This window comes from Heteronotia binoei, chromosome 11 (genome assembly GCF_032191835.1).
Source record: "Heteronotia binoei isolate CCM8104 ecotype False Entrance Well chromosome 11, APGP_CSIRO_Hbin_v1, whole genome shotgun sequence".
Taxonomy (NCBI): Eukaryota; Metazoa; Chordata; class Lepidosauria; order Squamata; family Gekkonidae; genus Heteronotia; species Heteronotia binoei.
The window spans coordinates 6,429,237-6,444,508 of NC_083233.1; the positions used below are offsets into that span (position 1 = coordinate 6,429,237).

The 15,272-nt window shown below is 47.7% G+C and overlaps 1 protein-coding gene across 1 annotated transcript in view; it reads left to right on the forward strand.

The window, feature by feature from the left end:
• Positions 1-10,377, forward strand: part of ZDHHC15 (zinc finger DHHC-type palmitoyltransferase 15) — a 52,671-nt gene extending 42,294 nt beyond the window's left edge. The window contains exons 7-11 of the mRNA XM_060249278.1: positions 614-734; positions 1,168-1,300; positions 3,228-3,354; positions 4,850-4,959; positions 10,293-10,377. Coding sequence (XP_060105261.1) covers positions 614-734; positions 1,168-1,300; positions 3,228-3,354; positions 4,850-4,959; positions 10,293-10,336 — 535 coding nt within the window. The 3' untranslated portion in view covers positions 10,337-10,377. The remainder of the gene's footprint in view (positions 1-613; positions 735-1,167; positions 1,301-3,227; positions 3,355-4,849; positions 4,960-10,292) is intronic.
• Positions 10,378-15,272: the final 4,895 nt, after the last annotated feature.

A 15,272-nucleotide genomic window follows, 5' to 3' on the forward strand; every position in this document is an offset into this window, starting at 1 on the left:
TGCCCTTTCAAGGACAGAGTCTTAGAGTGGCTCACAATCTCCTTTACCTTCCTCCCCCGCAACAGACACCCTGTGAGGTGGGTGGGGCTGAGAGGGCTCTCACAGCAGCTGCCCTTTCAAGGACAACCTCTGCCAGAGCTATGGCTGACCCAAGGCCATTCCAGCAGGTGCAAGTGGAGGAGTGGGGAATCAAACCCGGTTCTCCCTGATAAGAGTCCGCACACTTAACCACTACACAAAACTGGCTCTCCAGTTGGAGTGATGACCACAAGAATAAACAGCTTTAAAATAGGTTAATGGAGGATAAGTCTATCAATGGCTCCTAGCCATGGTAGCTGAGGGGGAACCTTCATATTCAGAGGCACTAAACTTCTGAATCCCAGAGCCGGGAGGCAACATCAAGGGAAAACCGCAACCTCTATGCTCTGTTGTTGGCCTTACAGAGGAACTGGTTGACCTCTGTGTGAGACAGGAGGCTGGACTAGACTGATCCAGCAGGGCTCTTCTTACGTTCTTAAGATCACCCATACGTTTGTCTTTATTTTCACTTGGATTTGGGTCCCATTATATGGAATGGTTCTTGAGCCTGCTGTACGTATCTTTTGCTCCATAGGGTGAACAACTGCATTGGATTCTCCAACTACAAGTTCTTTCTACTGTTTTTAGCATATTCTCTGTTGTACTGCATGTACATCACTGCTACTGTCTTCAAATATTTCATCAAGTTTTGGACGGTGAGTCCTTATCTCCTGCTACACCCTTGAAACGTGGAAGCATCAGCCATAGAATGTGGCAGAGCATGTCCTTTGCATGCAGCTCTCGGCTACTGGCTGCTTGAACCTGACCTTGAAACCAGGAAATCTCAATGAACTTGAGGATCTGGCCAATTTTTTTTTTTAATGGAGACTTGTTTTTTTAAAATGTTTTCTACTGAAAAACAAGTTAGTTCCAGCCAGTGAACATCCCTGATATTGACGGTGGGAGCATAGGAAGCTGCCTTGCCCTGAGACAGGCTCCCCTGGCCATCTGGCCACAGGTTGGCCTTTCAGGCTGGCCAGCTCTTTGACTCTTCCCCAGCTGCGCAAGACTCGTCATGATGTGCCCAGAGAAGCACCTTGCATGGGTGTGGTCTAGGTTTGTGTTCATCCGTTTCGCTTTCTTTCCTAGGGGGAGCTGACCAACAGCCGCTCCAAGTTCCACGTCCTTTTCCTGCTTTTTGTGGCCATCATGTTTCTTGTCAGCCTCCTTTTCCTCTTTGGCTATCATTGCTGGCTTGTAAGTCAGAACAGATCTACATTAGGTAAGATATTCCCCATAGGCTATTAAGTTCATTGGTGGGGATGCAAGGAGTTCTTTTTTGGTAAGTTGCGAAGTGCCAGCAAATGTTATCAAAGATTTCAGGTTTTCACGGCTGGTAACATCATTAGGGTTTGTAGAATCTTTCGGGATCAAGTGCCGTGTTCTACTGGAGAAAGTTTTCCTTCCAGACGTTTCGTTCTCAGCTGCGGAGAACATCCTCAGTGGCGTTGCAGCCGGAGCAGGCGCTCAGACTTTCTTGGCTGCTGTGCATTGAGTGGGGCCAGGGCTGCTGGAGAGCTGCTATTTGTAGGCCCTCCAGCCTACTATTTGTAGGCCCTCCAGCCTACTATTTGTAGGCCCTCCAGCCTACTATTTGTAGGCCCTCCAGCAGCCCTGGCCCCACTCAATGCACAGCAGCCAAGAAGGTCTGAGCGCCTGCTCTGGCTGCAATGCCACTGAGGATGTTCTCCGTAGCTGAGAACGAAACGTCTGGAAGGAAAACTTTCTCCAGTAGAACACGGCACTTGATCCCGAAAGATTCTACAAACCCTAATTCCAGCAAATGCATTGTGAACTGGCACACATTATAAGTACAAAGCGGGATGAACTTGATGCCTTTTAGATGCCTACTCACTAGGTGTGGCAACTGTAGCTCCCATACTGGGAAGAGAGTCCAAACTCATGTGGACTACTGTGGACACTGTGGTTCAGCCACAACACAGATGAAACACCCTTCAGGATCAGGAAATGGACAGAGTGGTGAACTTGACCGTGGAGTCCTGGGTTCTTTGATCCACCACAGGTGTTCTTGGGCCCTGCCTTGTAGGGCTACTAGGATAAAATGAGGACTGGGGTCATTATGAACTGTTCAGGGCTTCTTGAAAGGGCTAGAAATACCATTGAAAGGCTGGATGTCCCCTGGACAGTTGCTGTCCCAAGGAGGGGGGCATTTTCCCAGGAATCCCCTTCCTGCAGTGGGGGCTGCAGTTGAGAGGGATCTAAGCCTGTTTAAGCTTGAAGGGTTATTTGTGAGGGAGAGCCGCAAAGTTGCCAGCCATTACAGCCAGGAAATGAAAAGCAGTCCCCCCCTCTCCCAATCTAGCTATAATGCTATAGTAAGGACATGGATCGCACAGAATCTCTTTCACCTGGTGAGGATCAGAGTGGTGTTGTGATTACAGTGCTGGAGTTAGCTTGGGAGTCCTGAGTTCCAAACCTCGCTCAGTCATGAAAGTCAAGTGTCAGACAATTCTTTCTCTCTCTGCCACACACACACACACATACACACACACGCTGTCCCTGAATCATGTGACAGGCGAGGGACGGTGGCTCAGTGGTAGAGCATCTGCTTGGGAAGCAGAAGGTCCCAGGTTCAATCCCTGGCATCTCCAAAAAAGGGTCCAGGCAAATAGGTGTGAAAAACCTCAGCTTGAGTCCCTGGAGAGCCGCTGCCAGTCTGAGAAGACAATACTGACTTTGATGGACCAAGGGTCTGATTCAGTATAAGGCAGCTTCATATGTTCATATGTTTTGGGGAGGGACGGTGGCTCCGTGGTAGAGCATCTGCTTGGGAAGCAGAAGGTCCCAGGTTCAATCCCCGGCATCTCCAACTCAAAAGGGTCCAGGCAGTAGGTGATGGAGATGGAGGGATAGTGGCTCAGTGGTAGAGCATCTGCTTGGGAAGCAGAAGGTCCCAGGTTCAATCCCTGGCATCTCCAAAAAGGGGTCCAGGTAAATAGGTGTGAAAAATCTCAGCTTGAGACCCTGGAGAGCCGCTGCCAGTCTGAGAAGACAATACTGACTTTGATGGACCAAAGGTCTGATTCACTATAAGGCAGCTTCATATGTTCATATGTTCATGTGCCCGTCAGAGTGAAATCAATAAAAGTGGCTCACAATCAGTCCTCCCTCTCTGTGTTTGTGTGCAGAAGCTTTCTCAGCTCCCGTGTTTCAGAATGGCCCTGATAAAAACGGATTCAACCTAGGCCTTGTAAAGAATCTCCAACAGGTGTTTGGAGAGGAAAAAAGCCTCTGGTTCCTACCTGTTGTTTCCAGGTAAGAGAAAAGGAAACCACCCGCAGGCAGTAGAAAGTTCTGTTGGTCTTCAGTCACGGTGCGGTTGCCTTCTTTAAACTGAAGAGGAGCCATCCAGTGTGTGTGTGGGGGGGGGGGGGACTGCAGCTTTCCCCTCCCTTGCACGACAAGATGCCCCTGGCTGGATTCCCTCCTTGCTCTGACCCTGCACTCATGACTCAGCAGCCTGTAGGCCTCCAGGAAGCCTCTCTGCTGCTGGGAAACCTGGCTGGGATATTCTCTCCCAGGAGCCCCTTGTGTTGTGGGATTGGACGGGTGGGGTTGGGGATGCAGGGCCTGAGGAGAAACAATATAAAGCCCCTCTGAAGAGGGAAGGCATTGGGCTCTCAGCGGGGAGAGGAGCTGCTTCCTGCAGGGGAGGATCTCAAGGGGGTGGGTTGGGCCTGGGAAGGGAAGCAGCCACTGCCTGCTCCAGGGCTGTAGGGGGTGGGAGAGGATAGAGTGTGGGGCTGGAGTAGAGTTGCTGGGTCTTCCCCAGCCACCAGTGGGGGATTGGGGGTAGGGGTCCCAGCTCTAGGTTGGAAAACTCCTGGAGATTTGGGGGTGGAGCCTGGGGAAGGTAGGGACCTCAGTGGGGCACAAGGCCACAGAGTCCACCTGCCAAAATTTCCATTTTCTCCGGAGAGCCGGTTTGGTGTAGTGGTTAAGTGTGCGGACTCTTATCTGGAAGAACCGGGTTTGATTCCCCACTCCTCCACTTGCACCTGCTGGAATGGCCTTGGGTCAGCCATAGCTCTGGCAGAGGTTGTCCTTGAAAGGGCAGCTGCTGTGAGAGCCCTCTCCAGCCCCACCCACCTCACAGGGTGTCTGTTGTGGGGGAGGAAGGGAAAGGAGATTGTGAGCCGCTCTGAGACTCTTCGGAGTGGAGGGCGGGATATAAATCCAATATATTCATCTACCTCACAGGGTGTCTGTTGTGGGGGAGGAAGGGAAAGGAGATTGTGAGCCGCTCTGAGACTCTTTGGAGTGAAGGGTGGGATATAAATCCAATATCATCTTCTTCAATATCTTCTGTAGCCTGGAGTTGAGCTGGATGAGTCTGGAAGTTCCAGGGAGTCCCCAGGTCCCACCTGGAGGCTGGCATCCCTGGGACGGGGAGGTCCATTTTAGACAAAGCTCCATGTGGCCCCTTATCCCTGCAATGCTCCTTCTAGACAAATGTCGAAGCTGCGGTGGCTTCTTCCCTTGGCTCTGGTCTTGCTCGAGGGAAAAGGAGAAACGTGCCGCATACCGTTTCAGCTGCTGCCTCATCCAGCAGTGCGGGTGGGGCCCCATGTAGGCCGTGGCTCTAGTGTGTGTGAAACCTTCCCTGACCTCAGCGGGCTGCTGGTTTTCCCAGTGCTCAGGGGTGGGGCTGGGGAAGGTGGGAGGAGGAATACTGGCTGAATATATCACTCATGGAGAGAGAGGCTCTCCTTTTCCCCTGGAGTGACGCTGCCTCCCTTTATTTCTACAGTCAGGGGGATGGACACTTTTTCCCTGCGAGAACCTTGAGCGAAGCTCGGAATCCCCTCTTGAAGAATGAGGAGCAGTGGGAAGAAGATGGGCTGGAGGACGACAGCCAAGGTCAGGAAGCTGCGTGTGCCCAAAAATGGACTCTCTGATCAAGAGTGTGGCAGGGGAACCCCTCTAGGTGTCAGGCGATGGAGACTCAAGGCAATATTCATTGAAACAATGTATACTTTATTGGAAACTCATAGTTGGAAACAAAAGTTGAGACTAATACCTGGGAATGGGTGTCTCTTAGCCTTAAGGAATCTACATCAAAGCAATATCTAAACAAAGCCACTATTCTCAAAACAACGAGGAGTGAAGGTGCAAACTTTCACATGAGAGCTTCCGCTTATCTTTTTGCCTCTGGGAAGATGCTGGCTGGCCGCGGTATCTACTAACGGTCGCATTCCTTTGCTCCTTTTACAACTTAAACAAAGTTTACACATCAAATGTCCCCCTCTTTGATATGCATGCTAGCTACAGGACAACAAAGGCTTTGGGTTAGTATGAAGAGTCCATTTGGTTAGTATTTTGCAATTTTAATATGATAGAGTTACAGAGCCTGACATACTGCCCCCCCTAAGCTCGTGCTCGGGGATTGTCTGGGTGCAGTAGGTAAAATCTTTTTTAAAGAAGGGGTGCCCTCAGAACTGTTGATTTAACCCACTTGTCGCAAGAGGGGGGAAAGTACTTCCACCTAACCAGGAAGTACACTATCCCTCGTTTTAGCTTGGCATCTAGTATCTCTTGCACTTCATGATGACTCTGACCCCTCACTTGAATGGGGGTGGGCGTCGTAGGGCATGGATGCCAAGACGTAGCTCCAGGATCTTTTTTCAGAAGACTGCAATGGAAAACGGTGAATTTTACTAAACTTTTTAGGCAGTTCTAGTTCAACAGTCACTGCATTTATCACTCTTTTGATTTTGAAAGGTCCTAAGTATTTGTATGCCAATTTTCTGGATGATTGTGGTAATGGTAAGTTTTTGGTGAGAGGAACACAGTATCCCCCAATTTGAAGTTCCATTCAGGCGAGTGTTTTTTGTCGAAGTGCACCTTGTAATCTCATTTGGCCACTTCTAGGTTTTCTTGGATTATTCCCCAGCCTTTGGTAAGAGTTTCCCACCATTGGTGACATGACGTGGGGGAACTTGTAGGGTTGGTGGCTGGCAAACTGGGGAAGGGTTTCCCTTTGTATCCATTCACAATTTGGAACGGGGTGTTTTTTGTTGAGCTATGCAGGCTATTGTTGTAACCATACTCTGCAAAAGGCAATAGTTCCACCCAATTGTCTTGTTGGTAATTGATGAAGCACCTTAGATATTGTTCGAGAAGAGAATTCACTCGTTCCGTCTGTCCGTCCATTTGCGGGTGGTAGGCGGAACTCAATCCCTGTTCAATACCTGTCAGTTTGCAAAACTCCCGCCAGAAGTTGGCAACGAACTGTGACCCATGGTCACTAATGACCTTGTCCGGGAATGAGTGTAGTTTCACAATGTGCTGGAAAAACAGGCGCGCCAGTTTCTTAGCGGTAGGGAGCTGTTTGCAAGGAATGAAGTTGGCTTGTTTTGAAAACGTGTCCACCACTACTAAAATTACTGTCCGTCCTTGCGAGACAGGTAGTTCAGCTATAAAGTCCATAGACACCACTGACCAGGGTCGTTCGGCGGTTGGAGTGGGACGCTTGCGCTCTAGCAGGGTGTTGAGCACTTTCCTCACCAACTTTATGTGGGAGGGTAGATCTTTCGAATAGATAATGATGTCATCCAGGTACACCACCAACCCTTTATACAGGTACTCCCTCAGTACTTCGTTGATGAAGTTCATAAACACTCCGGGGGCCCCTTGCAACCCAAACAGCATCACCAAATACTCGAACTGTCCCAAGGGAGTATTGAACGCTGTCATCCATTCATCTCCTTCTTTAATTCTGACTCGGAAGTAAGCGTCTCTCAGATCTAACTTTGTAAAGATGGACCCCTCCGATACCGTGCTTAACAAGTCTTTAATCAGTGGGATGGGGTAGGCATTTGACATGGATATGGCATTTATCCCACGAAAATCTGTACAAAGTCTAAGCCCCCCATCCTTCTTCTTCCTGAACAGTACTGGGGCTGCGTGAGGGGCCGTGGCCGGTCGGATGAACCCCCGTTTTAAATTCTTGTCCAAGAATTTTCTCAGTTCTGCCTTCTCTGCCCATCCCATTGAATACAGTTTCGCTTTGGGTAATTCTTGCACCGGTATGAGTTCTATGGCACAGTCTTTCTGTGGGGGGGGGGGGGGGAGTTCGTTCACCTCTTCCTCACTAAACACTCTACGTAAGTCCCGATACTCTTGCGGGATGGATCATACTTCCTCTATTGTTAGGCATAGTGGGGGGGCCCACTTTGCTGACTATTGGTGGTGGGTGCATTTTTTGCTGTCAAAGTCTATGGTTTGCTCGGCCCACTGGATGTTTGGTTGGTGCCTCGCTAGCCATCCCCCCCCACTACTACATCGAAGGATGAGGAGGGTGCAATTACAAACACCTCCATGTCCCTGTGCTCTTTAAACCCTACTGGGAAAAATTGGGTTTCTTCTACACACGTCTCCCCCTTCATTACCGTCCCGTCCATTTGCTCAAATTATCAAAGTTTGCCTTTCTGAAGTCCAATCTATAAGTCTGACTATGTATAGCTTTTCCCTTCCCTAAGACTGTAAATTCCAGAAAACACATGGTCACTACTGCCCAGGATGCCCACTATTTCCACTTCTTCAATCAATTCTTCCTTGTTGGTGAGAATCAAATCCAAGATAGCAGATCCCCTTGTTTTCTTCCTCACTTCCTGGAAAAGTTGTCAACAAGACAAGTTAGGAATCTATTTGACTTTTTAGCAGAGTTGGACTTCCAACAGATGTCCGGGTAATTGAAATCTCTCATGATCACTGTATCCCTTCTTGAGGCAGTCTGTTTTAGGAGTATCTCATTCAAGTCCTTTGCCTGGTTTGGTTGTCTATAGCAAACCCCCACAATAATATCACTGTTATTTCTTACTCCTTTTATTTTTACCCAGAGACTCTCAACTGAGCTATCATGTTCAGATTCACATATTTCCTCACAAGTATATACCTCCTTCACATATACTTCTAAGCCTCCGCTCTTTCTCATTTGCCTGTCCCTTTTAAATAAATTGTACCCCTAAATCCTAATATTCCAGTTGTGTCATCCCACCAAGTTTCAGTAAGGCCTATTACTCCTTTCTTTATTAGGACTTCCTTCCTTTATTAGGACTTCCTTTATTAGGTCTCCTTCCTTTATTAGGACTTCCAGTTCCTCCTGTTTGTTTCCCATACTCTGTGCATTAGTGTAGAGACATCAGAATCCACGTTTTATGCATCCCAAGGGTTTAGTTTCCATACAAGCCTGCAAGTTCACATTACCTAGCATATGCGCCACTCTCTGCAAATCTTTAATGTTCTTATCCCCAGTTTCTGGCATCATACGAGGCTTTGAATTATTGTCTCGCTCCCCCATACAATTTAGTTTAAAGCCCTCCTTATTAGGTTAGCAAGGCTGTTACCAAACACCCTTTTCCCTACCGCTCTAAGGTGCAAACCATCTCCCGATAGAAGACCAATATTATCAGAGATAGCTTTAATCCAAATAGCTGAACCATGAACGATTTGTGACGTGTAGCAGCTTTCCTGAGTCCCTGCTCACTTCCTCAGAATTAAGCTATATGCATGTGTGTTTCCTGTTGCTTTCAATATCCATTAACTTGGGGGGGGGGTATTTCTGCATTTGCCCCCCCTTTTAGTGCTCCCTTTGCTTTCAGGCTGCTCCCCCCTCCCATGTTTTCTGAGAGCACTGTTGTAGCAACTTTTTTAAAAGTTTGATTCCAAGTCAAAGAGATGTTTAGAACAGTGTTTAATAAAGCAAAACCTTGTGCAAACACCATAAATAGGATTATCCACAATAAGGGGGGGGGGATATATTCCTAGAGCAGTATAAGCCCTTAATTTGAAAGTGTTTCCCTTAATTTGAAAGTGTTTCCTCCCATTTTATTTATTTATTTGATTTTATGGTTCAGCTATTTGGATTAAAGCTATCTCTGATAATATTGATCAACCACTAGCCCAGTTCTTAAGGAAAATATTGAATATTCTCTGCTGCATGCAGACTTCATATTATGGGCAAAATTTGGACAGATATCCTTGGAAGCCTTCAAACTGAGATTAAAACAGCTTTTTGCTGAAGATGGCTTGTTAGCTGCTTTAACTTGGGATACCCACAGGTCAATTTGGATGAAAGCCCTGGGTGATGGTATTTCTGAGATGGGCAAAACCAAAGCCCATCTGATCAAAAAAGTGAGTCCTTGAAATGGACCATGGTAGTTTGAACCTGAGAGCCCATCCAAAATCTTTACCCCCCCCCCCCCCCCAATGTACTATGTTACCATCCCACATTATTGCAGAGCTTTTTTGTTAGCAAGAATGAACATTATACCTACAGTGGTTTTGCAAGGGAGATTTTTAGAATAGGCCCTACACTGATAGAACCTGAGAACCAGCTTGGTGTAGTGGAAAGCCAGTTTGGTGTAGTGGTTAAGTGCACGGACTCTTATCTGGGAGAACCAGGTCTGATTCCCCATTCCTCCCCTTGCAGCTGCTGGAATGGCTTTGGGTTAGCCATGGCTCTTGCAGAGGTTGTCCTTGAAGGGGCAGCTGCTGTGAGAGCCCTCTCAGCCCCACCCACCTCGCAGGGTGTCTGTTGTGGGGGAGAAGATATAGGAGATTGTAAACTGTTCTGATACTCTGATGCAGAGAGAAGGGCAGAGTATAAATCTACAGTCTCCTCTTCCTCCTTCTCCTCCTCCTCAAGAGCAGTTCTAGGAGAGGTCTCTCAACCCCACCTACTTCACAGTGAGTCTGCTGTGAGGGAAGAGGGAAGGAGATTGTAAGCTGCTCTGAAACTCCTTCTGGTAGTGAAGGGCGGGGTATAAATTCAATCATTTTCTTCTTCCTGTGGCCTTTACAGGATTGATGTATCCTTTTATGCCTTTCTAGAATGCAGATTTTTTGAGATTATGAGTGATTACTATATTAAGTTTTAATTCAATGAATCTCCCCACCCCCCCCATACTCCGGAAACACTGGCTCTTTTGCTCAGTGATAAGGACCTAGGAACACTCTAGGAATTGCAAAATTTGTCTCAATCCTTTTAGCCCTTGCAGAGAGAGAGGAAATAAGTGTCTTCTGTTGCTGAAAATTTGTGAATCAATGAGCTTCTAAGGGTACAAAATAAAAGGAAAAGAAAGGAGACCTAGAATTGCATCTTACTGATGCACCTGCCAGGTTTCTGAAGCTGTATTCTGTGACTGTGAAAGCTGCTGTTGGTGACACAGTTGTTCTGCTTGCCCCTCCAGATTGTCGCTGGGGTTCCTCTCTTGCAGTAGAAATGGAGACGTAGCACTACTGAAACGCATACAATGAAAAACCTCATGCACTCAGGTAAAAGTTTGATCTTCAAAGAAAATCTTAGTCCAAAATAGCCCAAATAGAAGGCTTTGGATCAGCTTGTGTTTCCTGAGCATCCCCTTGGGAGGGATGGTGGTGCATTCCCCGTCTCTGGCCACGGTTGAAAAGGGTACTGAGGAGAGGGTCGTTGGGGAATCGAATGAAGCACCCTATAAGCCTTCCTGACATGCAGAACTTGAGACTTTAGCTTTATGTCACACTGATGACTACTACAATATTGATTATTTGCAATGGCTTGTTATTTTGCTTCGCTTCCTCTCTGCTGTAGCCCTGTTGCTGTTTATTCCCTTAAAAGCCCGGCAGAAGAGCTTCGTCTCACAGGCCCTGCAGGACTGCAGTTAAAAAGACAAATGCAATTTTGGGCTGCATCAACCGAAACATACTCCCCACATCATGCTTTGCTCTGCTCAGCTCTGGTCAGATCTCACTTGGAGTATTGTGTTCAGTTTGGGGCACCGCAGTTTAAGGAAGATGTTGACAAGCTGGAATGTGTCCAGAGGAAAGGTTGAAAGAGCTGGGTGCATTTAGTCTGGAGAGGAGATGACTGAGGGGTGATATGAGAGCCATTAGGAGTGTGCATCCGAACCAAAAAATACTCCAAAAACACCTTATTGGTATTTTGGGAGTATATTTCAGTTTCCCAAAGGTATCTGGGATTTTTTGGGAGACCACCACCACCACAATCCCGAATATATTCAGGAATTACATCCGACACAAATGACAGACGAAGGGATGGAGCAGATTGCCCCTGTCACTCAGCTGTTCAGGGGCTTTCTTTTGCAGTCCCTTTAAACAGCCCACAAAACAGCTGGAGGGGGCCTCTCTCTGCCAGCTCAGTTGGGGGTTTTGGGGGCTGTTTGAGCAAACTGCCAAAGAGAGCCCCAGCGGAGCCTGTGGGGAGAGTTCTCCTTGCAGGATTGACCCCTGGCGGGCTGTGCTGCACAGCCCAGTCTAAGCCAGGCTGCCCTGCAGAGCCCTAGCGGAGCTTGCAGGGAGATGCCTTCCTGAGCGGGGGCAGGGGGGCTCTGTTGGGCAAACCCGTTTAAGCCAGGCTGTCTAGTAGAGCCCCATCTGAGCTCTCTCTACAGGACTGGCTGCTGGGTGACCTCTGTTGGGCAGTCGGGTTTAAACTGGGCTGCCCAGCAGAACCCCAGTGGCTGCTTGGATAGCTCTTAGGGGCAGCCCAGTTTACAGTGCACCCAAAAGAGCCCCAGCTGCGTTGCTGCTCAGCTGCTTTTAGAGGCTTATTTTTTTTTTTGTTCCTTCCCCTCCCCTTGGTATTTTTTAGTTTGGGTCTATTGGACCCTGTAAAATTCAGGATTTCTTGAAAATTCCTGGATCTGAATACTTTACTGGTAGATACCCAAACCAAAAATACTGAGAAAAAAAATTGCTTGCCCTTTAATAGCAGTCAAGTATCTGAAGGGCTGTTATACAGAGGATGGAGTGGGCGTTTTCTGTTGCCCCGGAAGGTCGTACAAAAACCAATAGATTGAAATTAAAGTAAAAGAGTTTTCAGCTAAATGTTAAGAAGAACTTCTGGAGAGAGCAGTTTCTCAATGGAAGAGGCTTCCTTGGGAGGTGGTGGGCTCTCCTTCTTTGGAGATTAGCAGAGCCTAGCAGAGGCTACGTGACCTTCTGACAGCAACGTTGATTCTGTGAAATTAGGCAGATTATGAGAGGGGGGGAAGGAAGAAGCCAGGGCTTGGCTCTTGTGTCCTTTTCTTCCATGCCCAAGGTCATGCCGATCGCCACTTTTGGGTCAGGAAGGGATTTTCCTCAAGGCCAGATTGGCCCAAGGTTCCTGGAGGCTTCATGCCTTCCTCTGGGCATAGGGCTGGGGTCACTGGGGGAATGAGAGGTAGTTATGAATTTCCTGTGTTGTGTGGGGAGTTGAACTAGATGACCCCTGAGGTCCCTTTCAGCTCTGTATCTCTAAGTTTTTAAACTCCCCCCCCCCCTAGTATCTTGGAGAACCAGCTTTTGACTAGCGAGTGGCAATTAAAGAACTGGATTCCCTCCTTGTCTCCTGCCCATCTCCAATTTGAATCACAGCTGTCCAAACACACAGGGCTGGATCCAGCCAGTACGATCCCTCCTTACTGCAGCCCCTCCCTCCTGTTCCATATGGCTTTTGTCCATACAGGTCTCGTGTTCCCTCTTGAATGGTCAAAGGAGACATTTCCACTTCTTTTCACCAGCAGGGAGGCTGATTGGAACCAACCCACACTGGAGATCTGCAATCTTTGCCACGTCTGTTTTGACCCTTAGAGAATGCGATTTTGCTTGCAGTCAGACTCATTCTTATGCCTACCCCCTTTTGAGTAACACCTTCCTTTTCTCCCATCAGTTGCTTGCTATGATGGACACTTGGAGTAGAAAAACACAGGAGGGAAGCAAGTGGATTTTCAGGAGAAGAAAGCCTCATCACCAGCTGTTCCTCCGAGCTCTCCAGGATGGCTCCCTTGGTCATGATTCCAAGAGTTCCTGCAGGTTCCTGATTTTCACACGGTGGCTTGCGAGTGATGAATGCCATTCATGACTGATTCCGCATCTATGTCTTAATGCAAATAAGTGAACGTTCTTTGTGCAAATGCATTCCTAAATGCCAGAATGGCTACTGTCTCATCTCGCTGAAGTGGGGATGGCTCTGCAACAAGAAGCGGTTTTGCAAACGGATGGTCAACTGAGCACTTCTTGGCAGGAATGGCATTTGCCAAACCAGGTGGGATAGTTAGAAAAGTGCTGGCTTTAGTGGCACCTCCCATTGCCTTCTCTGTACATACATGACATAGTAATGCCTAGCCTTGAGGAACTCCAGCATTTTTGGTCTTGAAATGCTTAGAGGTTGCTGGAGCTCCTGAGCACAGTCCTCACAGCAGGCAACTGTGCTTTTGAAATCTATTAACGCCCCCCCCCCTAAAAACCCCACCCTTGAGCAACATTCTGAAGTGGGATACCTGCCAAATAGCAGCCAAGGTGCCACCAATTTTACTGTCTGGGCTGCACCAATCCCAAGGGTCACACAATTAAATCCCCCTCCTCCCACCCGTTGTGATGGTGGAGGAGGAGGAGGAGGAAAATGCCATTGTTGCCGCTGACTTATGGCCACCCCGCAGGGTTTTCAAGGCAAGAGACACCCAGAGATTGGGTTTGCCTGGGCCATCCAGGTCAGGGGCCCTCCACCCATACTCCTGCGTATAAAGAAGACCCTAGCGCATTGGGGAGAAGGCTAGAACCTTTCTCCTGGATTTCTAATTCTTTTGGAAAGGTCATTTTTGTTTTGTATGAAGGAACACTCCTCATATGAGCCCCTCCGTGAACTGTGCTAGTATTCACAGACTTCTGAATGCTCTTCTCGTGAGCAGTGATGCTGTGGATTTGTGCATGTCTCTTTAAAAAAAAAAATCAAGGATCTCCATCCAAAACTTTAGCAGCCCTTTGATTAGGCATGCTGGAACTGTGAGGCCTTTTTCTTTTGCCTGGATTGCATCACACGAAAATCTTCTGGACCCTTTTGATACTGAAAGGCCTGCCAAATAAGACTCTATCCTGAGAGATTCCTCCACTGTAACGATGTCATAAATGGAAGAACAGAAACCATACACTGGAGAGACACTGCTGCTGGGACCAGTGTTAGCATCTTATAAACTTTGTACTGCTGTCACCTAGAGATGGATTTGTCAAAACTCTGCTCTTCCATAGCTGGGGTTTGTTTATTATTTTAATGCATCCATACCAAGAAGTCAGCTCTCAGGAGCTGGGAGATTTGAAGGCCTGAGTGACTTCTTCATGTCATTCCTTTCAGTGGGTTGCTCCAGGGCCTCTGCAAAGGGCTCACTCTCAACTGAAGCTGCCTGATATTGGTTTCTATGAAAGGCGAAACTATGAATACTTATGATTCTAACAAAGCATTTATTACAAGGAAATTATAAAGGGCAATGTGAAAAACTCAATATGTTTAAAACAGGGATGTAAAACGTGCAGCTCAGGGGATTGATCAGGTTCCCAGAGGGTCCCTATCAGGCCCGCGAGGAAGTCTGCTTTCTTCTCCTTCTCGCTTGTTTCCTTCTGTGTCACAGCTTGCTTTGCCAGGCTTGCTCAATCACACAGGAGCTACAGAGCAAAGCCTCTGTTTTCTCCATTGGCTGAGGCTGCTCACTTGGGGAGGAGGGGGGGAAGGAGAGCTAGCTTTGTCAGGCTCTCTCAATCACACAGCACAGCTACTGAGCCAAGCCTCTCTTCCTTTTATTGGCTGAGGCTCCATCCCCTCCTCATCCCCCAGGGAGGGAGAGAAAGAGCCAGAGCTTCCTTTGCCCAGTTCCCTCAGTCACACAGGAGATATACAAAATCTTTAATTATGTTTCACAAGTTTCTCCGCTACCTAGCATTACATTTTGACACGTATGGCCCAACCCAACAAGGTCTCATTTATGTCAGATCTGGCCCTCCTAACAAACAAGTTCGAGACCCCTGGTTTAAAGGACTCGTAAATATTACAACGCATTCATAGGAGTGAGCCCACAGCAAGGACCCCATTAACATTCCAAAGCTTCCACTTCTAAACGATCTACAATAAGATACCCAAGAGTACACACAGGCACTTTAACATTCCAAAGCCTCTGCTTCTAAACAGTCCGCAATGGGATACCCAAGAGTGCACGCAGGCACTTTTTAAGGGTTAAGAGTCTGCAAATGGCACATTAACAAAAGCACTTGAAAGCAGTCTGTGATGAATTCTTTCACCAAGAGTGCACACAGGCACTTCTTATGGGTTCCACATGAAATGACACAGAATCCTCACATCAAATAGATTACTCAACAGTCATGCAAACTCAGTCCTCTAATATTTCAGTTATGTGTAAGGT